General features: G+C 37.3%; 15 protein-coding genes across 16 annotated transcripts, besides 1 other annotated feature; 8 read left to right on the top strand and 7 right to left on the bottom strand.

Annotated features, from left to right (window-relative positions):
* Positions 1 to 3: 3 nt before the first annotated feature.
* On the top strand, positions 4 to 1098 carry Gasu_60480 (methylsterol monooxygenase). Its single transcript, XM_005702781.1, has one exon. The coding sequence runs from the start codon at positions 38 to 40 to the stop codon at positions 812 to 814; it is 777 nt and encodes a 258-aa protein (XP_005702838.1). The 5' UTR covers positions 4 to 37; the 3' UTR covers positions 815 to 1098.
* Positions 1099 to 1143: 45 nt separating this feature from the next.
* On the top strand, positions 1144 to 2727 carry Gasu_60470 (mercuric reductase). Its single transcript, XM_005702780.1, has one exon. The coding sequence runs from the start codon at positions 1276 to 1278 to the stop codon at positions 2701 to 2703; it is 1428 nt and encodes a 475-aa protein (XP_005702837.1). The 5' UTR covers positions 1144 to 1275; the 3' UTR covers positions 2704 to 2727.
* Positions 2728 to 2733: 6 nt separating this feature from the next.
* Positions 2734 to 3572, top strand: Gasu_60460 (DNA-3-methyladenine glycosylase II). The gene has a single exon (XM_005702779.1). It carries the CDS (start codon positions 2758 to 2760, stop codon positions 3502 to 3504), a length of 747 nt encoding a protein of 248 aa, XP_005702836.1. The 5' UTR covers positions 2734 to 2757; the 3' UTR covers positions 3505 to 3572.
* A 91-nt stretch (positions 3573 to 3663) lies between these two features.
* On the top strand, positions 3664 to 4468 carry Gasu_60450 (6S ribosome subunit biogenesis protein NIP7). The gene is made up of 3 exons (XM_005702778.1): positions 3664 to 3833; positions 3884 to 4052; positions 4106 to 4468. Exons 1-3 carry the CDS (start codon positions 3721 to 3723, stop codon positions 4376 to 4378), a joined length of 555 nt encoding a protein of 184 aa, XP_005702835.1. The 5' UTR covers positions 3664 to 3720; the 3' UTR covers positions 4379 to 4468.
* Positions 4469 to 4473: 5 nt separating this feature from the next.
* Gasu_60440 (3-mercaptopyruvate sulfurtransferase) lies at positions 4474 to 5418 on the top strand. The gene has a single exon (XM_005702777.1). The coding sequence runs from the start codon at positions 4494 to 4496 to the stop codon at positions 5358 to 5360; it is 867 nt and encodes a 288-aa protein (XP_005702834.1). The 5' UTR covers positions 4474 to 4493; the 3' UTR covers positions 5361 to 5418.
* Positions 5419 to 5423: 5 nt separating this feature from the next.
* On the bottom strand, positions 5424 to 7403 carry Gasu_60430 (palmitoyltransferase ZDHHC9). Its single transcript, XM_005702776.1, has 7 exons — positions 7238 to 7403; positions 6956 to 7188; positions 6802 to 6906; positions 6581 to 6747; positions 6421 to 6528; positions 6234 to 6370; positions 5424 to 6179 (listed from the first exon to the last, which is right to left on the bottom strand). Exons 1-7 carry the CDS (start codon positions 7399 to 7401, stop codon positions 6038 to 6040), a joined length of 1056 nt encoding a protein of 351 aa, XP_005702833.1. The 5' UTR covers positions 7402 to 7403; the 3' UTR covers positions 5424 to 6037.
* A 9-nt stretch (positions 7404 to 7412) lies between these two features.
* On the bottom strand, positions 7413 to 8923 carry Gasu_60420 (nucleotide binding protein). The gene is made up of 8 exons (XM_005702775.1): positions 8831 to 8923; positions 8659 to 8781; positions 8454 to 8603; positions 8276 to 8403; positions 8102 to 8231; positions 7907 to 8044; positions 7800 to 7859; positions 7413 to 7741 (listed from the first exon to the last, which is right to left on the bottom strand). Exons 1-8 carry the CDS (start codon positions 8915 to 8917, stop codon positions 7502 to 7504), a joined length of 1056 nt encoding a protein of 351 aa, XP_005702832.1. The 5' UTR covers positions 8918 to 8923; the 3' UTR covers positions 7413 to 7501.
* A 6-nt stretch (positions 8924 to 8929) lies between these two features.
* Positions 8930 to 11523, bottom strand: Gasu_60410 (DNA binding / transcription factor). Its single transcript, XM_005702774.1, has 4 exons — positions 11420 to 11523; positions 9521 to 11327; positions 9326 to 9471; positions 8930 to 9276 (listed from the first exon to the last, which is right to left on the bottom strand). The coding sequence occupies exons 2-4, from the start codon at positions 11294 to 11296 to the stop codon at positions 8994 to 8996; spliced, it is 2205 nt and encodes a 734-aa protein (XP_005702831.1). The 5' UTR covers positions 11297 to 11327; positions 11420 to 11523; the 3' UTR covers positions 8930 to 8993.
* Gasu_60400 (hypothetical protein) lies at positions 11327 to 12683 on the bottom strand. Of its 2 annotated transcripts, none has more exons than XM_005702772.1 (1): positions 11327 to 12683. In XM_005702772.1, exon 1 carries the CDS (start codon positions 12680 to 12682, stop codon positions 11696 to 11698), a length of 987 nt encoding a protein of 328 aa, XP_005702829.1. In that variant the 5' UTR covers position 12683; the 3' UTR covers positions 11327 to 11695. The 2 variants fall into 2 exon arrangements, with proteins under 2 accessions (XP_005702829.1, XP_005702830.1); XM_005702773.1 differs by having other exon boundaries at positions 11527 to 12683.
* A 10-nt stretch (positions 12684 to 12693) lies between these two features.
* Gasu_60390 (uncharacterized protein) lies at positions 12694 to 13348 on the top strand. Its single transcript, XM_005702771.1, has 2 exons — positions 12694 to 12936; positions 12989 to 13348. Exons 1-2 carry the CDS (start codon positions 12709 to 12711, stop codon positions 13169 to 13171), a joined length of 411 nt encoding a protein of 136 aa, XP_005702828.1. The 5' UTR covers positions 12694 to 12708; the 3' UTR covers positions 13172 to 13348.
* Positions 13349 to 13352: 4 nt separating this feature from the next.
* Positions 13353 to 14593, bottom strand: Gasu_60380 (uncharacterized protein). The gene is made up of 3 exons (XM_005702770.1): positions 14366 to 14593; positions 14180 to 14316; positions 13353 to 14126 (listed from the first exon to the last, which is right to left on the bottom strand). The coding sequence occupies exons 1-3, from the start codon at positions 14499 to 14501 to the stop codon at positions 13380 to 13382; spliced, it is 1020 nt and encodes a 339-aa protein (XP_005702827.1). The 5' UTR covers positions 14502 to 14593; the 3' UTR covers positions 13353 to 13379.
* A 9-nt stretch (positions 14594 to 14602) lies between these two features.
* Gasu_60370 (glycosyl transferase, group 1) lies at positions 14603 to 16733 on the bottom strand. Its single transcript, XM_005702769.1, has 6 exons — positions 16523 to 16733; positions 15865 to 16460; positions 15525 to 15815; positions 15298 to 15473; positions 15175 to 15246; positions 14603 to 15122 (listed from the first exon to the last, which is right to left on the bottom strand). Exons 1-6 carry the CDS (start codon positions 16711 to 16713, stop codon positions 14703 to 14705), a joined length of 1746 nt encoding a protein of 581 aa, XP_005702826.1. The 5' UTR covers positions 16714 to 16733; the 3' UTR covers positions 14603 to 14702.
* Positions 16734 to 16743: 10 nt separating this feature from the next.
* Gasu_60360 (U2 small nuclear ribonucleoprotein A') lies at positions 16744 to 17791 on the top strand. The gene is made up of 2 exons (XM_005702768.1): positions 16744 to 16972; positions 17021 to 17791. The coding sequence occupies exons 1-2, from the start codon at positions 16894 to 16896 to the stop codon at positions 17659 to 17661; spliced, it is 720 nt and encodes a 239-aa protein (XP_005702825.1). The 5' UTR covers positions 16744 to 16893; the 3' UTR covers positions 17662 to 17791.
* A 2-nt stretch (positions 17792 to 17793) lies between these two features.
* Positions 17794 to 19869, top strand: Gasu_60350 (fused signal recognition particle receptor). The gene is made up of 2 exons (XM_005702767.1): positions 17794 to 18010; positions 18069 to 19869. Exons 1-2 carry the CDS (start codon positions 17855 to 17857, stop codon positions 19791 to 19793), a joined length of 1881 nt encoding a protein of 626 aa, XP_005702824.1. The 5' UTR covers positions 17794 to 17854; the 3' UTR covers positions 19794 to 19869.
* Positions 19870 to 22602: 2733 nt separating this feature from the next.
* Gasu_60340 (uncharacterized protein) lies at positions 22603 to 23063 on the bottom strand. Its single transcript, XM_005702766.1, has 3 exons — positions 22963 to 23063; positions 22773 to 22910; positions 22603 to 22718 (listed from the first exon to the last, which is right to left on the bottom strand). Exons 1-3 carry the CDS (start codon positions 23042 to 23044, stop codon positions 22669 to 22671), a joined length of 270 nt encoding a protein of 89 aa, XP_005702823.1. The 5' UTR covers positions 23045 to 23063; the 3' UTR covers positions 22603 to 22668.
* A 1143-nt stretch (positions 23064 to 24206) lies between these two features.
* Positions 24207 to 24292: a sequence feature (Short protein (Gasu_60330, EME26302.1) was converted to a misc_feature.).
* Between the last annotated feature and the right edge of the window lies 1 nt (position 24293).

The following is a 24293-nucleotide window of genomic DNA, read 5'->3' as shown; positions in this document are numbered from 1 at the left end:
AGAGTGAACATTTTGTGTAAACTTTCTCAAGCGCCACATGTTGTCGTTAGAACAAAGTTGGAGTTGGTTGCTTGAAAACTTCTCAGAGTTTCAACTACATACTTTGGGTACCTTTATTATTCACGAAGTTTGTTATTGGGGTAGTTATGTACCTTTTCTTATAGCCGACGCCTTGCCCTATTTTCGAAAGTGGAAAATACAAAAGGACAGGGAAGTAGACTCAAATAGTCAATGGAATTGCGTTGTAGGAGTGTTGAGGAACCATTTTTTGTTAGTTTTGCCTCTTATTATTGTAACTCATCCCTTTTTTGCTTTTATGGGAACTCGAGATGAGCTACCTTTACCTGGTATAGGAGAGATTGCGTCTCAAGTGTTTCTTTTCTTTGTCATCGAAGACTTTATCTTTTATTGGGGACACAGAGCCTTACATACTCCTTATCTTTACCGCAAAGTACACGCCGTACATCATCTACACTCTTCTCCTTTTGGAATAACTGCAGAATATGCCCATCCAGTAGAAGTGGTATTTCTAGGAACGGCTTCTATTGCAGGTCCCATGCTCATTGGACCTCACTTATTGACTCTTTGGATATATTTGGGTTTGAGACTGGTTCAAACTGTTGAAGCCCATAGCGGATATGACTTTCCTTGGAGCCCACGTTTCTTGATACCTTTTTATGGTGGAGCAGAGTTTCATGATCATCATCATAAGATATATTCTGGAAATTATGCTTCTAGTTTTATTTGGAATGACTATTTGTTTGGAACAGATTATGCTTATCGTTTATACAAGGCCAAAGGAGTGGATGCTTAGGTTGTCGTTTAAGACTTGTCCTTTGTCCATGAAGATATCGAGGCACAGGTGTAGGTATGAACAAAGCTTTCTTTGTGAGTTTCTTTTTGTGTGTTCAGAAGATATATCTTTCTTTTTGTTGAAATGTGCTAGTTGTGAATTTTTTTATTTTCGGTGTCAACAAAAAAGATAATCTTTGTATAAAATATGGAATGAATTATCAAATCCTCATCACTTTCTACGTAGAATTTCTTTTTGTTTCTTTTTTTATTTTCGGTGTCAACTTGACCGTTAGGTGTTTGGTATGATATATGTGATTGACATTTATTCAGATCCTTGTTATCTTTGGTGGGTGGATTCTTCATTTTTGTTTCCTGTCTGGAAGCAGCAGATAGTGGTTTATCCTTCTTGTTGGTTGGTGACGGTATTGATAGATTGTACATTTATTCAGACATTGGTTGTCGTTGGTTGTGGATTGCTTCATGCTTGTTGCAGCTGCCTTGGAAGCAGCAGAGAGTGGTTTATCCATCTTGTTGGTCAATCACGGAACAATAGGTGGTACTTGTGTCAACGTGGGTTGTGTACCTTCTAAAATGCAGATTCATGTAGCCTCACTGCTGCACAGTGGAAACTATGATCATATAGGTAGAATAACAGGTAACCATAGCAGCACTCCATTGTTTGAATTGGAGAAATATCGAGTTCAACAAAAGAATAGAGTAGAACAACTTCGAACTGCTAAATATCTGGATGTCATTCGAGGTTATTCTAATATAACTTTGTTATCAGGATTTGCCCAATTTCTCTCGCAACACCAGTTGATTGTCGAAAAACAAGAAAGTGAATCCTATCAAGTTCATTTTAAAAAGGCTATCATAGCAACCGGCTCTTCTCCTTCCATTCCTCCTAATATTGAAGGTCTATCACAGACACCTTATTGGACTTCAACCGAAGCACTCATGGCTACAGAACTACCTCATCATTTGATTATCATAGGAGGGTCCTACATAGCGTTGGAACTTGGACAATCTTATAGACGTTTAGGAAGTAAAGTAACTATTCTGGCAAGATCGACATTGTTATCTAGAGAAGATCCCTTGATAAATTCTACCATGTGTAAAATTCTACAACAAGAAGGAGTTGTAGTAGAATTGCACTGTAAGGTTGATCATGTTAGCTACGTTAATGGACAATTTGAGTTGGAGCTAACTGATAAACGTCATTTAAGTGGAGACCAGTTATTAATTGCAAGTGGTAGAAAGGCAAATGTGGATAACATGGGATTGGATCATATTCCTATCAAGATGGATGAGAAACGAGATATTGTTGTCAATGAATATTTGCAGACCAGTTGTGAGGATATTTATGCAGTGGGTGACTGCACCAATATTCCGAAATATGTTTATGTTGCAGCAGCTGCAGGGACCAAAGCTGCAAAGAATATAGTTGGCAGCTTGAAAGGTTGTCAATCTGCTTGTACAACAACTCATTGTGATTCATCATCATCTTTATATCGCTTGGATCTTTCCATCGTTCCTGGTGTCGTATTTACAGATCCTCAAGTGGCTACTATAGGAATGACCGAACAGCAAGCCAAATATCATGGCATAGAGACAGATAGTAGAGTCTTTCATTTCTGTCATCTTCCTCGAGCGTTGGTGAATTTCGATGAACGTGGATGTATCAAATTGTTGATAGAAAGAAATAGTCTGTTACTCATTGGCGCTGTTATTATTGCACCTTGTGGAGGAGACATGATACAAACTATTGATATTGCTATGCGATGTAAAATGACAGTGAAACAATTGGCAGAAGAATTGTTTCCTTATTTGACATTTGTAGAAGCAATCAAGTTATGTGCTCAAATGTTTTTCAAAGATGTGTCCCGATTGTCTTGTTGTGCTGGATAAAGAAAGAAAAATGTACAATGAGCGCCCTTTTCTATTCTTCTTTTTTTGAGGGGGATGTTATTGGAAGACTTTCCAAAGAAAAGAAGACGTCTCTCAATAAGAAATACTAAAGAACCCCATTTCAGTACATGGCTACAATTAGAGAACAAGTTTGCCAACCATAAAGAGTTGTTGTCCATCGCATATTTCTTGTGTCAACAAAACGAGTCTTGGATACCCCTCATTGCAGAATATGGTTTACCTCATTTAGAAAGGCAACTCGTTTTTCCAAGTTTGATAAAAGCCATCGTCTCTCAACAATTGAGTGGAAAGGCAGCAAAAGCTATCATGGAAAGACTACATAGTCTGTTACAAGGCACTGTGACAGAGGTGGAAATTGCTAACCGAATTGTAAACTTGGAACAAGCTCAACTGAGACAGGCTGGATTATCGCAACGAAAGGTGGAATATTTGAAAGGGTTAGCCCAGTTGTTTGCAGATGGAACGCTGAGTGATGATGAGTTGGCTAGCTTGTCCGATCATGATCTCACTTCACGATTGTTAACTGTCAAAGGAATAGGGGAATGGACCATACATATGTTGATGATATTTGCCTTACAAAGAAAGGATGTATTGCCTTTTGGAGATTTAGGTGTTCGTAAAGGTGCGATTAAATTTTTTGGTTTGTCTGATCAGCAGAAAAGATGGAAGAAGAAAGAAGAATGGGAAGCCTTATTTGAGCCATATCGACCATATAGAACGTATGTCAGTTGGTTAATGTGGAAAGTGAATTCTCCACAGTTTGTGATTGCTATGGAATAAATAGTAAATGTTTGGATATATAAGAGTGTAAAGTCATTTCAAGAGATAATGAAATCCAGGTTTCTTTCCATGAATCAAAAGTAATACAACACCACAATATGATAGAATTATTTTTTTGGACATTTCATTTGAGACGCAATGATTTACATAGAATGGAAAATGTGTTTCATCTCTTATAGCCATTGACAACATCGATTATTTCAACTCCGTCGAGGAATGCGCAATTTGACAGAAGAGGAACTCCGTGTGGTTTTTGAGAAACTAGCCAAATTTATTGGTAAAGATATCAAAGCATTGGTAGAAGACTCTAACGAAAACTACTGTTTCCGGTAAGTAATCAATTGTTGTCCACACCTAGTTCAAAAGTTTGAAATATTAGGCTACAAAAGGATAGAGTGTACTATGCGAGGGAGGTTGTTGCTGCTGCCGCCACAAATATAGCGAGACATAATTTGGCAAGTTTGGGAATATGTGTTGGAAAATTTACTCACGGTGGTAGATTTCAAGTGCATATCACTTTTGTAACATATTTGGCAAGATTAGCAAAGGTATAGGAGAGTGACTTGGACTGACTATGGTCTACTGAAGATAGAGTTTATAGTACAAAGTTTGGTTGAAACCACAATCCGAAATGTCATTTTTGTATGGAAATAATGTATTGAAAGGTGGAGTTGCTAGAATGACGGAAAATACGCCCAAAAATCAACAAGTTGTTGTATTCAATCAGAGTGAAATACCTCTTGGGTTTGGTGTTTCTGCTCGTTCTTCTTTGGAAGTACAACAAGCTAGTTCGACCGACTTGATAGTTTTGAATCAAGCAGATGTAGGAAGTTATTTAAGAGACGAAGATCATTTTGTGGGTTGTGGGCTTTGAAGAGGTTGTCATGTTGATGACCTCGATCACTCCAAATGGAATAAATAGCATTTCTACTTTTCGTCATTGGAAGTGGTTCAAGTTGTACACCTCTTCCAGATATTGTTATTCCACCATGTCAGCCTCTCATACTTGTTTTGTAAGTAGTGAGTGGTTGTTTCAAAACTTGGATAAAGTTCAAGTGGTGGATGCCTCTTGGCGCTTTTCTCCAGATGGTCGTCATTCAAGTTTCTATGAAGAGTTTCTTCAAGAAAGGACTCCCAAGTCTCGTTATTTTGATATCGAGGAAGCAGTGACTAAAGATAGTCGAGTTCCGCATTTGTTACCATCGCCTCAACAGTTTGCTTCCTATGTCGGCACACGTTTAGGAATAAGCGATAAGGACACCATAGTCATATATTCCAGACCTCATTTGGTAGGTGCTGCACGTGTTTGGTGGATGTTCAGAGTATTTGGAATGCCCAAAGATCAGTGTTTTATTTTAAAAGGAGGCTTGGAAGAGTGGAAAAAACACGGCTATCCTTTGGCTTCAGGTCCTATTGAAGAGAAAGAAAGCATCCATTCGAAAACGTTTGTACCCAAGTTTCAATCACAGTTAGTAGCCGATCGATTACAAGTGAAGGATTCCTTGAAGTCAGGCACTGCAATTATTTTGGACGCGCGTTCAGCTGGTCGTTTTTATGGAACAGAACCGGAACCACGACAAGGAGTACCTAGTGGTCATATTGAGAAAGCTATGAGCCTCCCTTTTGTACAATTGTTGACAAAAGATGGACAAGAGTTACTTCCAAAAGAAGACTTGATGAAAGTTTTTGAAAACCATGGTATCGATATCAAAACCAACCAGAAAATCATATGTATGTGTGGATCAGGCGTCACAGCCACCGTTGTGCATTTGGCACTGGATCAGTTGAATGTATTTACTTCGTGTGTTTATGATGGATCTTGGATGGATTGGACGATGAAGGGAGAAAAGGAGTGAAGACCGTCTTTGAAATAAAAAGCATCATCCATGTATAATGCAGAAAACCACTTTCAACCATCAACTATGCTACCAACCTTTACTCAAGTTTCTCATCAACCCAAGCCAATTAGGCCTTGGTCTTCGGAAGTGCACAACTGTCGAGAACAAAACTCGATACCTCTAGTCAACCATTATAGTCAATGGAAACCTTGGGGTAAGAAAAGACGAACAAAACCAGAAATAAATACGAACAAAAGAAGAAGGATGGTTGCTCCTACTACATATAACAACACAAACAAGGAAAGTCCGGAAGAAATTGCCCGCTATATTGAAGAAAGACGAAAAAAGTGGCCAAGTGCAAAAAAAATCGAACAAACAAACCATAAACAATGGAATGCTTTACAGTTAGTGGCTAAAGTATATGAAGAGAAAACAACGGACTCTGCCGAAGCACCCTCGTCAAACCAGGCTGATAGACAAGAACCCAAAAACTTCAAAAAGCAAAAGAAACCAAAAAGTCAGAGTTCAGCTCTTGGTGACCAAGTTTTCCTCCCTTCTTATCGTCCCAACTTGTATACCTTGTTTGTACAAAAGCATGTGGAGAAACAGCAAAGGATCTTAATGGACTTTATTGCTTTTCTCTATCGTGAAAATTTTTTACAAAATAGTGCACTGCCTTAGGAATCATAAAAACATCATATTTGTTGTTCCTCATCTTGTTGTTGAAGATAATGTAACTTGTTCCACTCACGAGAATGTCCATCATTGGTATTCTCCTCTATCTCATTCCTACCATTCTCTTCTTCTTCTTCTTCTTCATCTCGGCGCATCATGACTCTAAACTCTCAAAAGATACATTCCCTACTCTACACATAGTATTACTATACTTACTTGAATGGGGTAACTCTAGTAGGATGTTCCACTCCTACTTTTATTTTACTGGGTGGTTTCTTTCCACAAATGAGATGACAAAAGGAATGCAAGCCTCTAGGTTCCAAGGTTGTCACTTCCTTCCATGAGTATTTCAACTTTTCAATAAAATGAGCCAAACTATCACTTAAAATGTTTGCTTGCTTACAGTTTCTGCTGTAGTACGATTGCGGAAAACAAGAATAGTATGAAAAATAAATAGACCACCAGTAAATAACATAGCTATAAAACAATAAATGATAAGTATAAACGATATCTAAACAAAGCGTTATGAATACATGTATGTTCAACGCTCTCTTTCAACTTACTACCAAAGGACTTGCTAAAGCAAAGCCAAAGGCTTCAGCATCACTGTGATGAAGAGATGATGCATCTGTTTTCAATTTCAAACTGACAGCTGCACTCGCAATGACTAAACAGCATAAAATGGTCGTAGAACAAATAAAAATATAAAATGTTCGATAGTTTCGTCTTCCTATAGAAAAATTCAATAACGAAAAGAACATTTTTCCACAACTTGTTGTGATACCAATACAGTTTCCTAACCAAGGACAGTGATGGTCAAACCTTTCGACACAGTTGTTACAAGTTGAACAGTGGGAAGCTCTCAATGGTCTCCATATTCTACAAGTTTCTACAATACAATCAATATGGAGAAAAGGATATCTTTCAACAGTTCATACCACAATATTTCAAAGAGTAAGGGTGGCCATTCACGATAATTTCCTTCGGAAGTGGAAAACCTGTTCTAGGATTTCTAATAACGTCTCTTGGTTCCACGGATTGTCTAGGAATAATTCCAGGGTCATCTGTTGCAGTTAATAACAAAGTTATTATAGATATGCAAGCAAAGAAGATGGTAAGTGCTAAGAAAGTGTAGCCTCCCGCCTTCCAGTGGGAAGTAAGGTATGCAATGCTTGAAAAGGAAATGAAGAACCGAGGTTAATATAAAAGGAAAAACTTACATTATACCAAAATAGAGTCCTACTGGAATGATGACCAATAACAAAGTAGCAAAAGTATTTCTATAGTCAGGGCCGGTAATTACTTTTCCTCCACAAAAGAACTTGTTATTTGCAGGCCACAATTCGTATTTATAGCGACCTCTTGTGGCTGCACCTTTTCCCATTACTTTTCAAAAGCTTCGTTGCTTATAAGTTGGCTCAGCAAATGACATATTTTGAGACCTTTAAAAGGTCTTCCAAAATGGACAAACCATAATCCTCATTTTATTGTGAAGATGGCCATGAAGTGGAGAATTGATTGAGAAGCGCTTGATATTCTTCTTCTTCTTCATTCATTTGTTCTACAAGAGAAGTTGTTTCTACATCCCGTTGTAAGAAAGTATCCTGTGTTATTTGTTTGGATTGTTCCGTTGGTTGGCATATCAGCTTCTTAGCAATTCTTTGGCGACTTGTTTCTTGAGATGAAGAAGCGCCTTGTGATTGCATTTCCGATGAAGCCGCTTCCTATTCCAAATAACCAGTTTTGATTCCAATACTATAACAAAAAAATATATTCAGTTACCTGTTTCATGGAAATATGATTTTTCTCATTTCGAAAAGAGGAAAATTCTTTGGCTGCTTTCTAAGATACTTAGCTATCCCATTATAAATCTGTTTCTTTTTACTTACTTGAATGCAGTTCCATAACTCATCCATACCTTCTCCAGTAGCAGCAGAAATGCTACAACAAGATATGACTCGATAAAACTCTTCCATCGCTAATGCCATGGAACGAGCCAAGTTGGAAGAATAATCACCTTCTAATTGCTAACATTCTTCAATTGATATCCAATAGGATAATCTATCTTGCTACACAACACTTACCTGCATGGCTTCGTCAAATGTATCAAAGTCATTCAACCATTGTTGAGCAAACTCTGTAGAAACCAAATCCTTCTTATTCAATACAACAACAAGTGGTAACTGCATACGGTACATAATACTACAAGCATAACTGAAACTAGTCAAACCACAATCAATACTCAAACCGCATCTTACATCATATTGCTCACAAAGGTTAAAGGTTTAGTTGCCCTAGGAGTATCTACTACATACAACAAAATAGTTGGAAAAGATGAAGCAATACTTTCTGCTATAATAGAACCCGAAGAAGACCACGTAAATACCTATTCAACTATCATATAAAGGTCAACATTATTCTTCTCGTATTTCATACTTCGACTTGTCCAGGAGTATCCACTACAAAAGTATCGACCTGTTCTTCTCTTGATTCCAACAACTCTACAAGTTGGTCTATTCTGGTAGCAAAGAGGTTCAACGCAGTCAATATGGCTCCATTGGGACCCAACTGAAACTCCACTTGAACCTAAATACACACTTTATGAACACATCAGTAGACCAATCGAGTGGATTATACACACATCCTTATAATTCAAAGTATCTCGAATATCTACGTTAGGTTCATATGGAATTTGTATGACTGCAGGATCCAAGTTCACTAGATAAGTACACAGATCCCTTGTAGACAATTCAGCTGCCAGTCTCTTTGACAGGCACAGTTACTGTGTGGAATGGACAGTCACATATACCAACCTGTACAAGAGTTGTCTTTCCAGAACCTGCCATTCCTATGACCAAACAAGCTATGGTACTTGTAGTATTGGAGTGCGTAGTGGTCATTTTCCAAACCAATGTTCAACACGAATCTTTCTTTTTTTTTAATTGGGAATAGGCAATTCTAATCGTTCATCATCTATTACAAACTATCCATATCAGGAAGTTCGGATAACAAAGTATCTACTGAAGGACCACCTTGTGGAGGAGCATCCAAGTCTGCATAATGACGAGGACCTTGTGCTGCTCGAGGATCTGAGTGTCCCATTCCAGAATTCCTTAAACCTCCAACTCTTCTTCTACCTCTTCTTTTCATTCCACGATAAAGATGGGAGCCACGCACTGTATGAAACGAGCCAGGAACAAACTGCATTGGTGCTACCATTCCAGAAGGTAGTAATACAGGCATATAACCTGAAGACATACTATAAAGTATGATTCAGTGTGTTCATTTATTCCAACCATAACACTTACTTTCTGCCCATTCGAATATCAAATACTTTGCTATCGTCCAAATGGTTGGGATCATTGAGATAATTTTCGATAAATTGTTCCTTATCTGCCTTTTCTATTACTTTTTGCATTTCTTCGGTATGTTTCGTTCTCAAATGTTTATGTACCTAAACATATATATCCAATCCTATTTCAACAAAACCCAATGAGACTTACGTATTCCTTTCCTTGAAAAAGTTTAAAAGGTGGAAGTGAACAACGATAACGGCCTTGACCTTCATATTTGGTATTTTCTTCCAACCACTCTGCAATTCTCTCTTCCCGAAGTGACTCACTATCAATAGAAACAGTTCCTTTAGGATGATCATAATTTCGTTGTAGAATAGCATTCACAGGTTCATCTACTCGCCATTCAGCTCCTGTCTTACGATTCGATTCCAACACATCTCCTCCCTTTTGATATTCTGACATATTATTGTCCTTCTTAGGAGGTCTCAATGGTGCAGGTGGTAATGGATCATCATCGGGATCTACACATTCTACTCCTGAATAATAACAATAGCCGTGAACAAACCTCAAATAAAAGGAACAAACATCAATTCTTCTTTCAGTAGATAAGCCATTCAACATTTCATCTGTCAATGGATTGAGTTGCGAGATATCACGAAGATAATCTAAATGTCTCATAACGAAAACTATTTGTTTGGCATCATGTTCCAAACGACGAGCAGATTGAAATAATTCTGGCAATATGACTGGAGTATTACGACGCTTGTCATACTTCTTACGAGGCTCGTGATTGAAGCGCATATCCAACACATAACAATTATCTTCTGACTTGTCTTCTTGTTCTTGATTTGGTTTCCATAACTTTTGTCCATTCCAGTATTCCATTACCCTTGAGGCTTCATCCACACTTTCATAATATGCCCAACCAAAACGTTCCAAATTCTTTTCTGGTTTTACTTCACTAAGCTTTAAACGCAATAATTGTATGGGTTCCCACTTATCCTCCTTCTTGACATATTTCAAAGTATTCTCTAATAACTGGCGACTCATCCAACAAGGTATTCCACGAAGGAAAACACAACAAGAAGGCTCTGAATCGGTTGTCGATATTCCTTCTGATTCCATATTCATATTATTGGAATGAATAATTTGTTGTTCTTTAAAAGTATCATCATCATCGTCATTATCTTCTTCTTCTTCTTCTTTCATTTCCTCTTCATCCTTGTGTTGTACTTTTCCATTATCGTTTCCATCCACATTCGTTGTTTCAACAACTTCTTGTTTGGCTTCCAAAGAAGGAGCAAGCGTGTCAATAGATTCTTTCCCTAACATTTCTTTAAACCGTTCAACTTGTTCCTTGCAACTTTGTCTAATTCTGTTGACACGTTCCAGGACTTTACTGGGATGGTACTTTTCACAAAACCATTCTTCGTTCATATGTTTCTCAAAAAAATATTTGGGCTTCCTTTTGTAGAATTCCTTCTTATACTTTTTATATGCTTCTTGCGCTTGTTCCGGAGTAATCGAATTGTCTTCACGAGACAAAAACTCTTTGAAAGACAAGGGTTCCGTCTCTTCATCAGAAGACCAGTGTGAATCTCTGGAGCTCTTTCTCCTTTTCTTATAAAAGGGGTCGTGAAATGGGTATTGCTCCCTTGAACCAGCGACGCGAGACCCTCCTTCAAAAGACTCATCCCAGTCTCTATGTTGTCGACGACCTAAACTTTGAATATATTGTCCGTGTTTTCCAGTTGTTACAAGTTGTTGCGCCATTCGAAAATGGGAAGAGGTAAAAGGTCCTCTTTGGCCTCGAGAACGAAACCTACTTGAACCTCTTCTAGGAAAACCACTACTTCCACGTCTAGGAGGAGGTGGAAGAGGCTCAGCCGAGGCTACTTTACTATTTCCTCCATCCATAGAATCACCTAGGTTAGGATTATTTTCGACTTGTTGTTCTCCAGTTAACGTGGAGCCTTGGGACATAGTCAAATATCGACCTCTTCAACTTGGAAACCTAGCAAACCGACATATATTATTCAGAAATCTATAGTTTTGGTCGCAAGATATTGGGTCTTAATAAACCCGTCATAGCGAATACAAACTAACCGTTTACACAACTCTCAAATGGAAACGTGATAAACCAACCCACTCGTTCACAACAAATCCATTCTCGATCTAAGAATGGAAAGTTGTGGTTTTGGTTTTCCAACTATAAGAAATCATTTGAATTTATGTTATTGCAAGGCTTTCGTATAAAAATAGGAAAACTCAACAATTCATATTCACTCTTTACCAACAACATGTTATACAACTATTTCCAAACATCAAACTTTCCTTCTTTCCTATCTTTGGAAGAATATGAACCTATTATACATGTTATTTTCAGATATTGTTGTCAGATAAAGTTTCGTCATCTTCAACTGAATCATCATTCTTCTTTCTTTCCATACACTGACTTGCTTTATTCATCCGCAGTTTTGCTGCTTCTGCTGCAGCTTCACGAGGACTTTTCCTTCTCGGTTTCCCACCCAAAGCTCCATTATAACCCAATAATCCTCGAGAGGACTCTTCTGTTGTTACTTGCTGCACTTCACTAGCCACACTGTCCAGTAATCTTCTTCCACCATGTTTTGTCCAGTCTGCTGCTTCCGCTTCTTTTTCAAGCTGGTTCATAAAGGCATAGAACTCTCTATTATGTTTTCCATATCTACAGTGTGCCAACTCGTGGAACAGTACTTTTAGAATTCTATCATAACTTCGGAAACCTTGCAAATCGTCCGTTCGAAGTCTAAGTTGTATTTCGTTTCCTTTGTTCAACCCTAAAACACATATAGGGTCTATTCCTACTTTTCCACAAGGATACATCTCTTTGATACGAGTAATTGACAAGTTGTATTTCTCCACCACCGTTAATACACCGCGCTCACTGGCTAAGCGTTCAAGTATTTCCTGTGCTCTTTGTTTATCTAAAAAACCTTCCAATGAAACTACTTCACAAAACATACGTTTAGAGTCTCTCCTTCTTGATGGAAGCCTATTTATAGACTTTTGTTGCTCCAAAGGTCTCATCAAAGGGTCACTTTTAGATTGTTGTATTTGTTGCACAGCTTCTGAGGAACTTGCTAAAACCAGTATGTGCAACTCTCCTTTCTGTTGGTTGAAGAATGAAACAAGTTGTTGTTGGTCGTCTTGAAGCTTCTTTCCAGCAACCAACAGAGTTAAAATAGGTACTTGTATATCCACTAGTTCTCTTATCTTTCTTTTCAACTCCAATACTTTACAAGATTTTTCTACGAAAAGGCGATATTGAGTGGAGCGATAACTGATCTTTATAGGCAACAAGGACGATTCTGACGAAGTGTTGTTCATGGAAACAACAAATTTCCATCCTTCTTATGTCAATCGGTTTCGTGGTGATCATAACGAATAGTGTTTATCTTCCTACTTATCTATCATTTGGCACACTGAACCCGGACGAAAACTGTATGGAAAGCAAAGATAAAGAACAACTTTATGAGCCCATCTTACTTCACTTTGGAGAAAATCAGGTTCCAAAAGAAGTACAAAAAGAAGCTTGGAGTGCTTGTGACGCTTTGGTTCGGAAGTTTAAAGAGTGTTCAAAGGTATGTCTTTTTGTTGTATAAATGGGAAGAAATACACAATCCACTATGATAGAAGCGAACTTTTTCTGTTTCTTGGGCTTGTCAAGAACAACTACAAGATATGACCGAGTGTATTTATCAGTATGAAACGGACGAGAACAATATTCGCAAGGCACGTTGGAAAGTAGCCAAGGAACATCCGACTGCGGTAAAAGGATATAGGAAAGTAAAAACAAATACTTCCAAGGCTTCTTGAAAAAGTATCACAAGGCTGTTATATTGTGTTGAGACAACGAACTTGTTGAAAAAGAATATACTCATAGAGAAAAATAGGTAGTTTACTCTCGTATCGAGGGCAAATATCATTCCTGTAAAATGGCTTGCTTCGAAACATAGTTATACTTGTCATTCCTCTTTCAAATAGACTTTTTGCTGTTGCTTTCAAACCCTCCATTTTGACCAAGTTACAGATTGGTTTGAGGACTTTGTGAAACTGCAGAATATGCTTCATTACTATTTCCTTGTTTGGTCGATCTTCCTATACTTGACGTGTTGGGTTGTTCAGGATGCCTATAGCTGCTATTATTACTACTGCTACTACTGTTCAAAACAGAGCTCATTCTCCACACATGATCCAATAAATGGGTTCTGTCCAGTTGTGAAGTTGTGGCATCTAAAGAGTTACATTCCAATGAGCCAAATGCTTCTTCCGATATGGGACTTTGTTGCTCTATTTGACCATAATCATCATCATCATTATGATTATTATCAACCTGTGAAACGGCCACTGTAAGTATATGGGAATGTTGATGGGCACTATTGTCATGAAGAGAATGTAAATGTCTTGCTATGAATGGTCGAATAGATTCTGCAGACTCGAACAATTTAGCTGAAAGACTAAACTCTGTATACCACAACGCCACACAAGCTTCAGCAAATAAAGAAACATGTTTCTTCCAACATACTTCCATCTGTTTGGTTAGCTCGTAGGTAAAGTTTCTATAACGGTTGTCCACATCCTTCAATTTGGCAATATTTCGTTCCAGCTTGTTGCTATCAGAGTGCCTGTTTTCCAAGTCTTTCACTTTTGCTTGGTAGTGCTCTAGTCTTGTCCGCAACTTGTGTTCTTCAACAATCTGTGCCTTTAGTTGTTGAATTTCTGATAAATAATGGCGCAATCTCTCCACTGCTCTATCTCTAAGTTGGTTGGTCTAAACGTCGTTTTAAGTACGAGAGAGACAGGGACAAACACTTGTAGACTTACTTTGGTTACCTGGTGTTGTTCATCTTCAAATTTTCTCGAACAAGTATAAGAAGCCAACAAAACTTCATAATGTGGGTCGTTCTTATTGAATATTTGACACAGGTCGGTAGCTATATCTTTGCAGTTTTGTGCAATTCCTAGACAATCCTATTTTCAGCTTGAGTCTCCCAACCACCATAAGCCTACCTTTCCATTTCGCTGTGGTAGAAACCAACTTGGGTTCCACTGACTTGACCACTTGTTCGACTTCTTCTAAAGAGTGCATCCAATGTTCCACTTCCAGGTTTCTGGATTTGGTTCTTCCCCAAAGTATTTTGGACATACTGTTCAGGCACTAGAATATCCTGCTACTGCTTCTCCCTCCAATCAATCACTTAATATGATTCGGATTGGTTTTGTTTGGCCAACTGATTTTGGCTATTATTCACATGATCGACATATTTCAACACAAATAACAAATGAAAACGTGGCTTTATGGAAACAAATAAAATCCCAAACACAAGCAAGTCAGACACAAATAACCTCAAGCATTGTCTTCCAACGCTGTTTTGAATAATGCTCGATACTTATCAGACATGGTTCTAAACGAAAATTGACGCAGAACCCTTTCTCTTCCTTTCTTTCCCATAGTTGTTATCAAGTTAGGTTCCAATAACAACTTTTTCAAAGCCAAATATAATGCTTTTTCATCTCCCGGTGGAATGAGAAAGCCTTCTTCACTATCTGTAACAGCTTCTGGAATTCCATCGATACTTGTAGCAATGACAGGCTTCTCAAAGGCCATCGCTTCACAGATAACTAAAGGAAGAACTTCATTTAAAGAAGGACATAATACAATATCTGCGGCATGATAGAATGGAAGAACATTCTTCTGTACATCCAATATTCGTACATATTCCATAGAACCACTGCCCTCCAACTCCTTCTTAATAGCATCAATATACTATATAGCACATCAGTTTTCAGACCAAAAATAATATCAAGCATCAACATACTTCAATCTCATGTTGTCGAATATATCGTGCACCAACCATTAAAAGCTTCAAACCCCGTTTCATAGCTTGAATCTGTTACATACATAATTCAGTTTTCGTTGATAAAACTACAAACAGAATTACCTCTGGATCATTCTTCAATAATGAAAAGGCTTTTGCTGTAATCAACTGTCCTTTCCTCTTGCAAACAGTTCCCATATGAAGCAATACAATATCGTTGGCTGAAAATCCAAGTTCAGAACGAGTTCTATTTCTAGATTGCGTGGCACGAAAGGCATTGATTGCAGTTAAAGGAATACCTAACCATTTCTTCATAATACTTGGCTAGATATATTCAACAGAGAACTTACCATTATAAATGACACTTGCTTTGGATGGTTCAAAAAGACCTTGGTAGCAATTCTCCTGAACCTTTGCTGGAAATACTATTCTATCAGCTTTGCCAAATGCTTGAGTGATAACCGTTGCATCTAAATGTTTCATTAAAAATACTTCTTTGCAGTAGTATTCGATTTGATCCTTTGGCCAAGCTTCATGAATAACCCAGACATTTCTCAACTGAATATGTGACGCAACTAAAATAACGGGTGCTTGCATAATCGTATTTGCTAAGCAACAGTCATATTTGGATAATATTTCCTCTACAATTCTCTTTCAACTTCACCTATCAACAAAGAGAAATAAGCTTACCAAGTGCCTTTTGGTCTTGAGGATCAAAAGGATATGGTTCTGCACCAATAGATTGAAAGTCTTCCCACATGGGACCTTTTTTAGGTGAATATACAGAAAACTCCAGAATTCCTCTCAATTCTCGAACCAAATAGAGTAAAAAGTTATTGGCACCATTTCTTTCAAACGAATGTGCAAAAGCAGCACATTTCTTGCGCAACATGAGACCAGACGATTGAATCAGTTGCATAGCTTCTTCATATGACGAGGGAATCAACTCATAAGAAGGAGTCTTTACTTCTTCTGAAGCTAAAACATCGTCTCGAACCCACTGAAGAACCGCGTTGATTTGTTGCGTGTTCCATTCAAACTTTTCTCCAAGCTCCAACAACTTTCGAACTCTTTCTGCCTCTTGTCTTTGTAGAGCACGTCTTGTCTCTGCTTCCATAGTCATACTTTCAGGACCGAATATATCTCCCACCATTCTTTCAGTTTCAGCCTCTGCCTTTTTCAGTGATTCGCTTACGTTGAGTTCATATTGTTCAAGTTCCGATAGTTGTGAAGCATCAACTCCGGCTTCTTGAGCTTTGTTTCTTTCACGAAACCATAATCTCCAACTGTAAGATATCCATCCTAAAAGTAAGTACGTTGTTCAACTTAGTGGTGGATATGGACTTGCCTGGCGTTTTCCAGTCTTCTTCCGTTGTCGAGTACATCCTTTACTTTGGTAAACACCCTCCAAGTATTTCTTAGTTCTTCTTCACTCTTTACTTCTTGAAAATAAGGAACAAAGTCAAACTCTTCATAAGGATCTGCTCCTGCTGGAAGGTCTTCCTTGATAGGTAATGTTACATTGAATAACGATGACATTTTAGATGGAACAAGAAAAGAATTTCTTATTCCACAGACCAAAAATTTTTATTTAGATCGATACATTTCACTCTTTTGATTATTTACAACTCATCTAACTATAACTACGACATAATAGAAAAGCCATGATTAAATGATTGGCGCTTGTTGTTGGGAGTCTTCTCTGCTTCTTTGGCAATCATGAGAATTACTCCAGAACTGCTATCTCGAGCACCACAAATATTAAACTGCTTAGGAGATAGAGAACTCGATCTTCGAGGTTTGTTGTAGCCTATTATGTTTTTTTTAACTCTCAACTATAGCTCAGGAAACAAAATTGCCGTGATTGAAAACCTGGTGACGGTTATCGATTTGTTTGAAACGTTAGACTTTTCAGATAATGAAGTTCAACGACTAGAAAATTTTCCTTTTTCGGAAAGAGTTCATACACTTCTTTTCAATAATAACAAAGTAGTTCGAGTCAGCAAAAATGTTGGCAAGTCACTTCCCAACTTGGTTTCCCTCATTCTTACTTACAATCGCCTGGGAAGTTTATCCGACTTGAACGAACTAGTGCATTGTAAGAACCTGCGTCGTCTATCTTTGGTAGGGAATCCTGTTACCAGACAAAAACACTATAGGGAGTATATCATCTTCTTAATGCCGTGGATTCGTGTGCTAGATTTTCAAAAAGTGAAAGACGCCGAACGGAAATATGCAGTAAAATTGTTTTCTGGTATAAAAGGAGAACAGTTGAGACAAGCTATTTCAACTGCACCGAAAACTTTTGTTCCCGGAGAGTTGGAAGGACAAGGTCCAACAAAGGAGCAGAAACAGCGTTTGAAGAAAGCTATTGAAGGAGCTAAGACACTTGATGATGTATCTAAACTTGAATATGCCATAAGAACGGGTGATTCGAAACTTATTGAAGAAGCTTTGAAGTCTGTGGAACAACGTATTCCAACTTGAAGTTTGAGACAAAGAATTTTCAAAGAGAGCTAGTGGAGACTAACCGTAGATTCTTTCAATTGCAACGTTGGCTGTAAAAGTTAGGCACATTTTGGATTGTCTTTTGAAAAATAAAGGATGGAGTCCGGACAAAACGATTATTCGACCCAATAATTGCTTTTATTCGTTGGAGCCAAAGAGATTCCCTAAAGGGATGATTGACTTGTTCGTTATTTTTACTAGAGGAGGGTTTGTGCTCTTCTATGATGCGCTCATTCATACAGAAGGTCGACCTATTGACCGTTTAATAAGGTCCGTTCTTTTGGTTGACAAAGCAGGCTTGGGACAATTGTCATATGGAAACTTTACAGTAAGTGGTCAAACAGGACTATCTACTTTGTATTCTCAAGTTATTGTATGATAAATAGGTAAAATGGACACTCTCTAATCAGCATGGTTTAGTATTTGCTGTAGTGTTTCCTAGAAGGCTACCCATTTCTTATGCCAACGTGCTCTTGGAACAAACCAAAGACTCGTTTTGTAAACGGTTCAAAGAACTCCTACAAGATGAATACCAATTGTTAACAACTGACTTTTATCAAGCTTTCGCTCGAGATTTTCAAAAAATATTGCGAAATTCGGAAGATGGGGATCTAGAGTTACCGCAACCAGTTGAAGAAGAAGAGAAAAATAGGAGAGGACATAAGAAAGAACCTCAGAATACGCCCATTGTTCAAAAACAGCAGGCAGGAGACCACCACACGAAACAAGAGGCAAAATACCAAAGCCATTCAGAGACGCAAACACAGAATGGAACAGAGGAAGAAGATGAACAAGAGAGAATTCGCCGAAACATCGAAAAGTTGAAGCTAAAGAAAATGAAAAAGCCGGAATCAAAACGACATGATTCCTTGCAAACTAAAAAGGACGAAACTTTATCTACCAGTAGAGGAAAGAAAAATACGGGTAAACTCAGTGACAAGTTGTCCAAACAGGAAGCAAAGGCATTAGACTATTCGTTGATCAATAGTAACCAAGATGAAGAAGAGTCTCAGGTCAATCAGAAAATTGAATCACTCCGTTCACATTTCATTCCTCAAGTTGAAGAAGATGAGAAATCCAATTCAGATTCCGAAAGTTTTACCGAATGGGAAAAAGAAGAAGAAGAGTTTAAAGGCACAAATGGTACATCTCTAGAAAGAAAGTTTTCTGGAACATTACTTTCCCGAGGAGTTTTATCTTTTTTTAAGGGACTGACAACCAAAAAGGAGTTAACAAAAGAAGACTTGGAGCCCGTTCTTAACAAGTTTCGAGATACCCTCATCACCAAGAATGTGGCTTCCGACATTGCACAAAGACTTTGTGACAGTGTTGGACTTACATTGCAAGGTAACAAACTGGATACTTTTGGTAGTGTTAGTCGCATCATTCGAAATGCTTTGGAGATTTCCGTTGCAAGAATGTTGACTCCGAGACAAAGTGATGATCTAGTTGCGGATATTGTGAATAAGCGTCGTGAAACAGGCAAACCATTTGTAATTGTATTTTGTGGTGTGAATGGCGTTGGAAAGAGCACTACTTTGGCCAAAGTTTGCTATTATCTTCAGTCTAATGATTTGAAAGTTATGATCGCTGCTTGTGATACATTTCGAGCTGGTGCAGTCGAACAGTTACGCATTCATGCTCGTTGTTTAAATGTGGAACTGTTTGAGAAAGGTTATGCAAAGGATCCTTCAAGCGTGGCTTCAGATGCTATTCATTATGCTTCAGAGAAGAATGTGGATGTTTTGCTGGTCGATACTGCCGGACGTATGCAAGACAATGAACCTCTTATGAAAGCCTTGGCCAAGTTGGTAAATTTGAATAAGCCTGACAGAGTTTTCTTTGTGGGTGAAGCTTTAGTCGGAAACGATGCCGTTGATCAACTCCTCAAGTTCAATGATGCTTTGATTGATAACCAAAATACGAACAAACCGCGCGAGATCGACGGTATTATATTAACCAAATTTGATAGCATAGACGATAAAGTGGGAGCTGCAGTGTCTATGGTGTACTCAACCAATATACCGATCGTGTTTGTTGGAGTTGGACAAACATATGTGGATTTGAAGAAGATGAATATCTCTTGGTTTGTAAAGGCATTGTTGAGATAGAGAGGTTGACTTTTGGCAACTAAAGTGAAAAGCATGTCAACTGTTGAATTCCAAAAATAAAAAGCTTCAACATTTTATTTTTTTTTTTGGATAGAGATACTCTTAGAGTGATGGAGATGCTATTTTGATATGAGCAGCTTCCTTGCATAGCTTCTAAGAAACAATGTAAATGAATTTCTTGCATTGACTACATATAAAGGCATAGAATCATGTTGTAAGAGTTGACTGCCTTTTAATTGGAAGAAATTTAAAATCTACACAAACTTTAAAGTTTGGGGTTCCAGGGACGATAAACAAGATATTGAGTTCAAAGAAGCTTTGTCAAAATGGAAACTCTTGGCATTACATCAGAGTGTTATTGAGATTTTGCCATGTTAATAATGAATAAAGTTTACGAGATTCTACAACAATTCTCCATTGTTGTTATCAGAGAACTTGTTCTTGAAAACTGAGAACCTGATAGAATATGGTGAAGCCCTAAAATTATGTTTGGAGTCGATATGGTCTTGTCGTAGGATAGAGTGGTATTGGATTCTTGGTGAATTTTCAAATTCATGCTCATTTTCTTCACAATCCTGAAAATAAGAAACAAATGACGCAACATCATGAGTGGAGCAGATAACAAAAAAATCTAATATCACAAACTTTGGCACTAGAGATATGTTTCAGAGTACTGTCGATTGACAAGTCCAGAAAATAGTTTGAATAGTCTACGAATGATAAATGAGACCAATAGAAATGGAACAGAGAGAGTTTCAATTTGATGTCCCAACCTTATCATCTTGGATGTGTTTTAATATTGATTCAGATAAGTAACTTCAAAAGTCGTGCAATCAAACAATAATAGATAGGAACAAGCATTCTCTTTTCCAAGTTTAAATGACTTTTTAAGGATGATTTTCATCTTCCAGTAGGTTGTATCTGATGGCATGTGATAATTTTGTCAAAAGTGTTATATCAATGAACAACAAAGTTTGTAACTGTCACAGGAGATTTGTTTATCACTAACTGCTTCGTGGATTGAAAAGAATAGTCTGGTTGTATTATGAGATCTAACTGGAAAGCTATGAGAACGATCAAATGTATTTTTGGTCTATCAGATGATCAATCTTTCTTCGACAGGTTTGCATGCTCCCAAACACCTGCATCATACTAGTTATTTGGACTGAAATTCGTGCAAGAACTTGAGACACTAATATCTCACGACCTCCTATTCCAGTAGATATTGTTCTTCTCAAGATTCACATCTTTTGTAAGTTTCATAAATTTTTGCCTTTCAGAGGACTTGCGTTAACGAAAATAGTAAAAATTCTCTTTGCTGTTTTCCAAGCCGAACAAGAATAAATCAGGTCCGCAGGAGTTTTGTCTCGTGGAAAATAAAAATTATATCATTTGATAAATAAACTTCAAATAATTACCACCAAGCACTCACATGATAAGTCTCTTCTGCAGCACTATGAATATTACACAATGTGGACCTCAATGCTGGAAGATACTTCTTAATGGGATCCACTCCTAATTCTTCTTCCCTCCTCGCAGCCATTATCGATACTTTTTCTACATGACTATGACAATAAAGACTCAATTCACCCAATCTGGAATAAAAACACTGTCGAATAAGAGTAAATATTGTTTTACATTTGAAACCGAGACTTCCTCAACTCTCCTTTTTGGATACACTCATCCTATATTTCTTTCATGAAGGGACTCTACAAGTCAAAATATATCTACTTGTACATATTTTGAAGAAAATAAAGGACTTGGAGTGATAGATACTCCGTCAACTAGCTCTTCCGAGAAAAAAATAGAACGTAATACTCTTCCTGGTAAGAATAGAACAAAACTGAAGACACATATGGGAATATGAGGCAACAAATTTCCAAGTTTTGAAGATATTGAAGTTGAACCCAAATCTTCGTTTTCATTGAAAGAAATAGAAATGTGTTCAAGTAAGATTTTAGCTTTGTTGCCATAAGCTTCATTTATAGATTACACAAAATGCAACAATGAAGGCTTAACAAAAAGTACGCAACTGTGGTTAGAGAAATGAATTGAAGTACTTTGTCAAATCTAACAAATAATCCAATATATGACGATTTTAGAAAGTATTTTTAAAAAAATTCTAAGATATTTATTTTGCATTCAAGAAAAAAGCAAAGACAAGATATTCCTGAATACTTTTAGAAAGAGATGAATACGTTTCTTGTAGTGGTGAAAAGGCGTTGTTTTTCGAAAGTGGATCGTCCACAGACTAGAATGCGCTCCTTGAATTTTACCATTCTACTTCGGCTTCAGAAGAAATAACCAATCCGCAATTATCAGGAATTAGGAAATCTCCAACGCTATAGCTAGATGAATAACAACCACTAGAATGATTCAAGTCGTAAGACACATTTGTCACCAAATCAGTGCTAATAATAATAATCAACGTACAATAGCATATAGGATGCGTGCCGTATTTCGGCTTCTTCAAGACAAATATAGAAATGCAAGTCACTTAGGAATGATATGAGTGGCTGATTGTTTCAAATAATAAAATATAGTTTTGAGATATCATTCATCTTTTGCTACTCTCAAGCTGGCTCCCAGTAAATGAACTTGAAAGGCGAGAGTTTGTGTAATATTAAGAGTGATTATCCTAGCAGTGAACCAACCTTATCTTATTAATGAGTTGACAATCTCAACTTGTGTACCGAGATTGAAAAGTAACATCATTATCATTGCTTTCGTACTTGAAAGCAAGCATCTTATTTCTTAAAAAGGAAAATAGCAAAAAGAGATATAGTTGTACTCATACAGAGAGCTGTTGATAAACAATTCGTATGGACCGCCAAGTGTTCGTTTATGAGAAGTATTATTATTATTATTATTATTATTATTGACAAGAAGGTCGTTCATATTTCTCCAAAGATTTCCGCAGACTAGCTATATAAACAGCGTTGCTTGGTGATTTTATCTTCTCTTTTCCGTACTACTTACTTATTGTGGAGTCCTTTCTCTTTATTTCTTCTCTTGCAGTCCGGAATAAAACAGATATGTTATATAACAAGATTTCCTTCTCTGTTTGTAACCTTGCTCTCTCAGCTTCGATTCTTGAAATCTCTAGTTTGAGTTTCTCTAGAATATCAATTATCAACAGAATACGCTCAGGATACGTCTATAAACTCACCATAGTCTTCTCGAGTTATTTCGCTCTTCTCCATCGATTCAAAATATACGGTATTTCCTTTATACGCCAAATTGCATTTCATTCTGCTACTTTGTGGATGCTTTTGATGGACATTGTAAACATATGGTCATTATGACATAATTAATTTTCTTCATTCATTGTGAGCATTTGTAATCCTACATAGATTGCACGGTTTGGGTCTCACAAACAGTTTCACTAGAGCCAACTCCTATCTCTTTAGGATATCATATGCATATGATAGAGCCATAATCTTATGGTTCTTTGAACACTGCAAACTAGAGTTGTTTCCATACAAGCGATTCGTAGTATTTGCAGTTTCTGAAAAGAATTCTTGCTACAACATTTATTAGAATGTGGAAAGTTTTAAGAAAATACAAACGAAATAGACTGGCACTTGGCTTGTGTCAAAGGATATCAAAGTATTGGCAAGTCCAATGCCAAGCTATGGCTTTCATCTGCATTGACATGATGACTCTTTGTTCATGAAAATGTTCAAACAAAGAAAAAATAAACAAAAAATGAGTTCTTGATACTATTTTCTAATGTGAAGAATATAAATATTTGCCAATCTTTCTACTCATGTCTTGAAGTTAAGTATGGAAGAACGCAAAGTAAAATAGACTATTTAGATTGAACCATATCCATCCTTCTACAAGACTTCATTCTGTCGCGTCAAGACCATCCAAACCAACATTTTTCTGTGAGATCACTTAAAGCCTAATTGTACATGATAACTACATTGTTTTCAATAAATACAAGTCTCCTGCATCAAAACCAGAAGAATATCATTTCACTAACTGTCATATTCTTTGGTCCACAAAAGACTTTCATCTTGCAATTCATTGTGAATGGCACAAAAAATGCAACTTGCTTATCGCCACATATTATTTGTACCAGAGCAAACTAGTCGCCAAACTATGTTTCACGGCAACAGCATAACAAGTTTCTTCGACAAGACATTATTGTCTAAACTTGTATTCAATTCTTACAAGACAAAAACCAAAAGACACTCAAGTTCACCGTTTCAAAGGTTTGTGGTCACAAAATGATACAAATAATAAGAGACGTGACTTCACACAGTAGTACTCCTTGTTTGAGTATATTTCAGAAAATTGAGAAATAATCAACTACTTCAAGTTCTTCTTCAAAGTTACGCCAAGTTAGTTTTCATAGACAAGATGATTGAATTGTACAGAAAGTTGTGTCAAAATGCATCCTACATATTACTTTTCTCTATCATTTGTGGTCCAAAAGTTGTCATTCCGTCGCTTTGCGATAAACTCTTGAGAAATATGAAGTATGTGAACTTT

This window comes from Galdieria sulphuraria (assembly GCF_000341285.1).
Source record: "Galdieria sulphuraria unplaced genomic scaffold scaf_69, whole genome shotgun sequence".
Lineage (NCBI taxonomy): Eukaryota > Rhodophyta > Bangiophyceae > Galdieriales > Galdieriaceae > Galdieria > Galdieria sulphuraria.
This window is presented reverse-complemented; position numbering and strand designations above follow the sequence as displayed.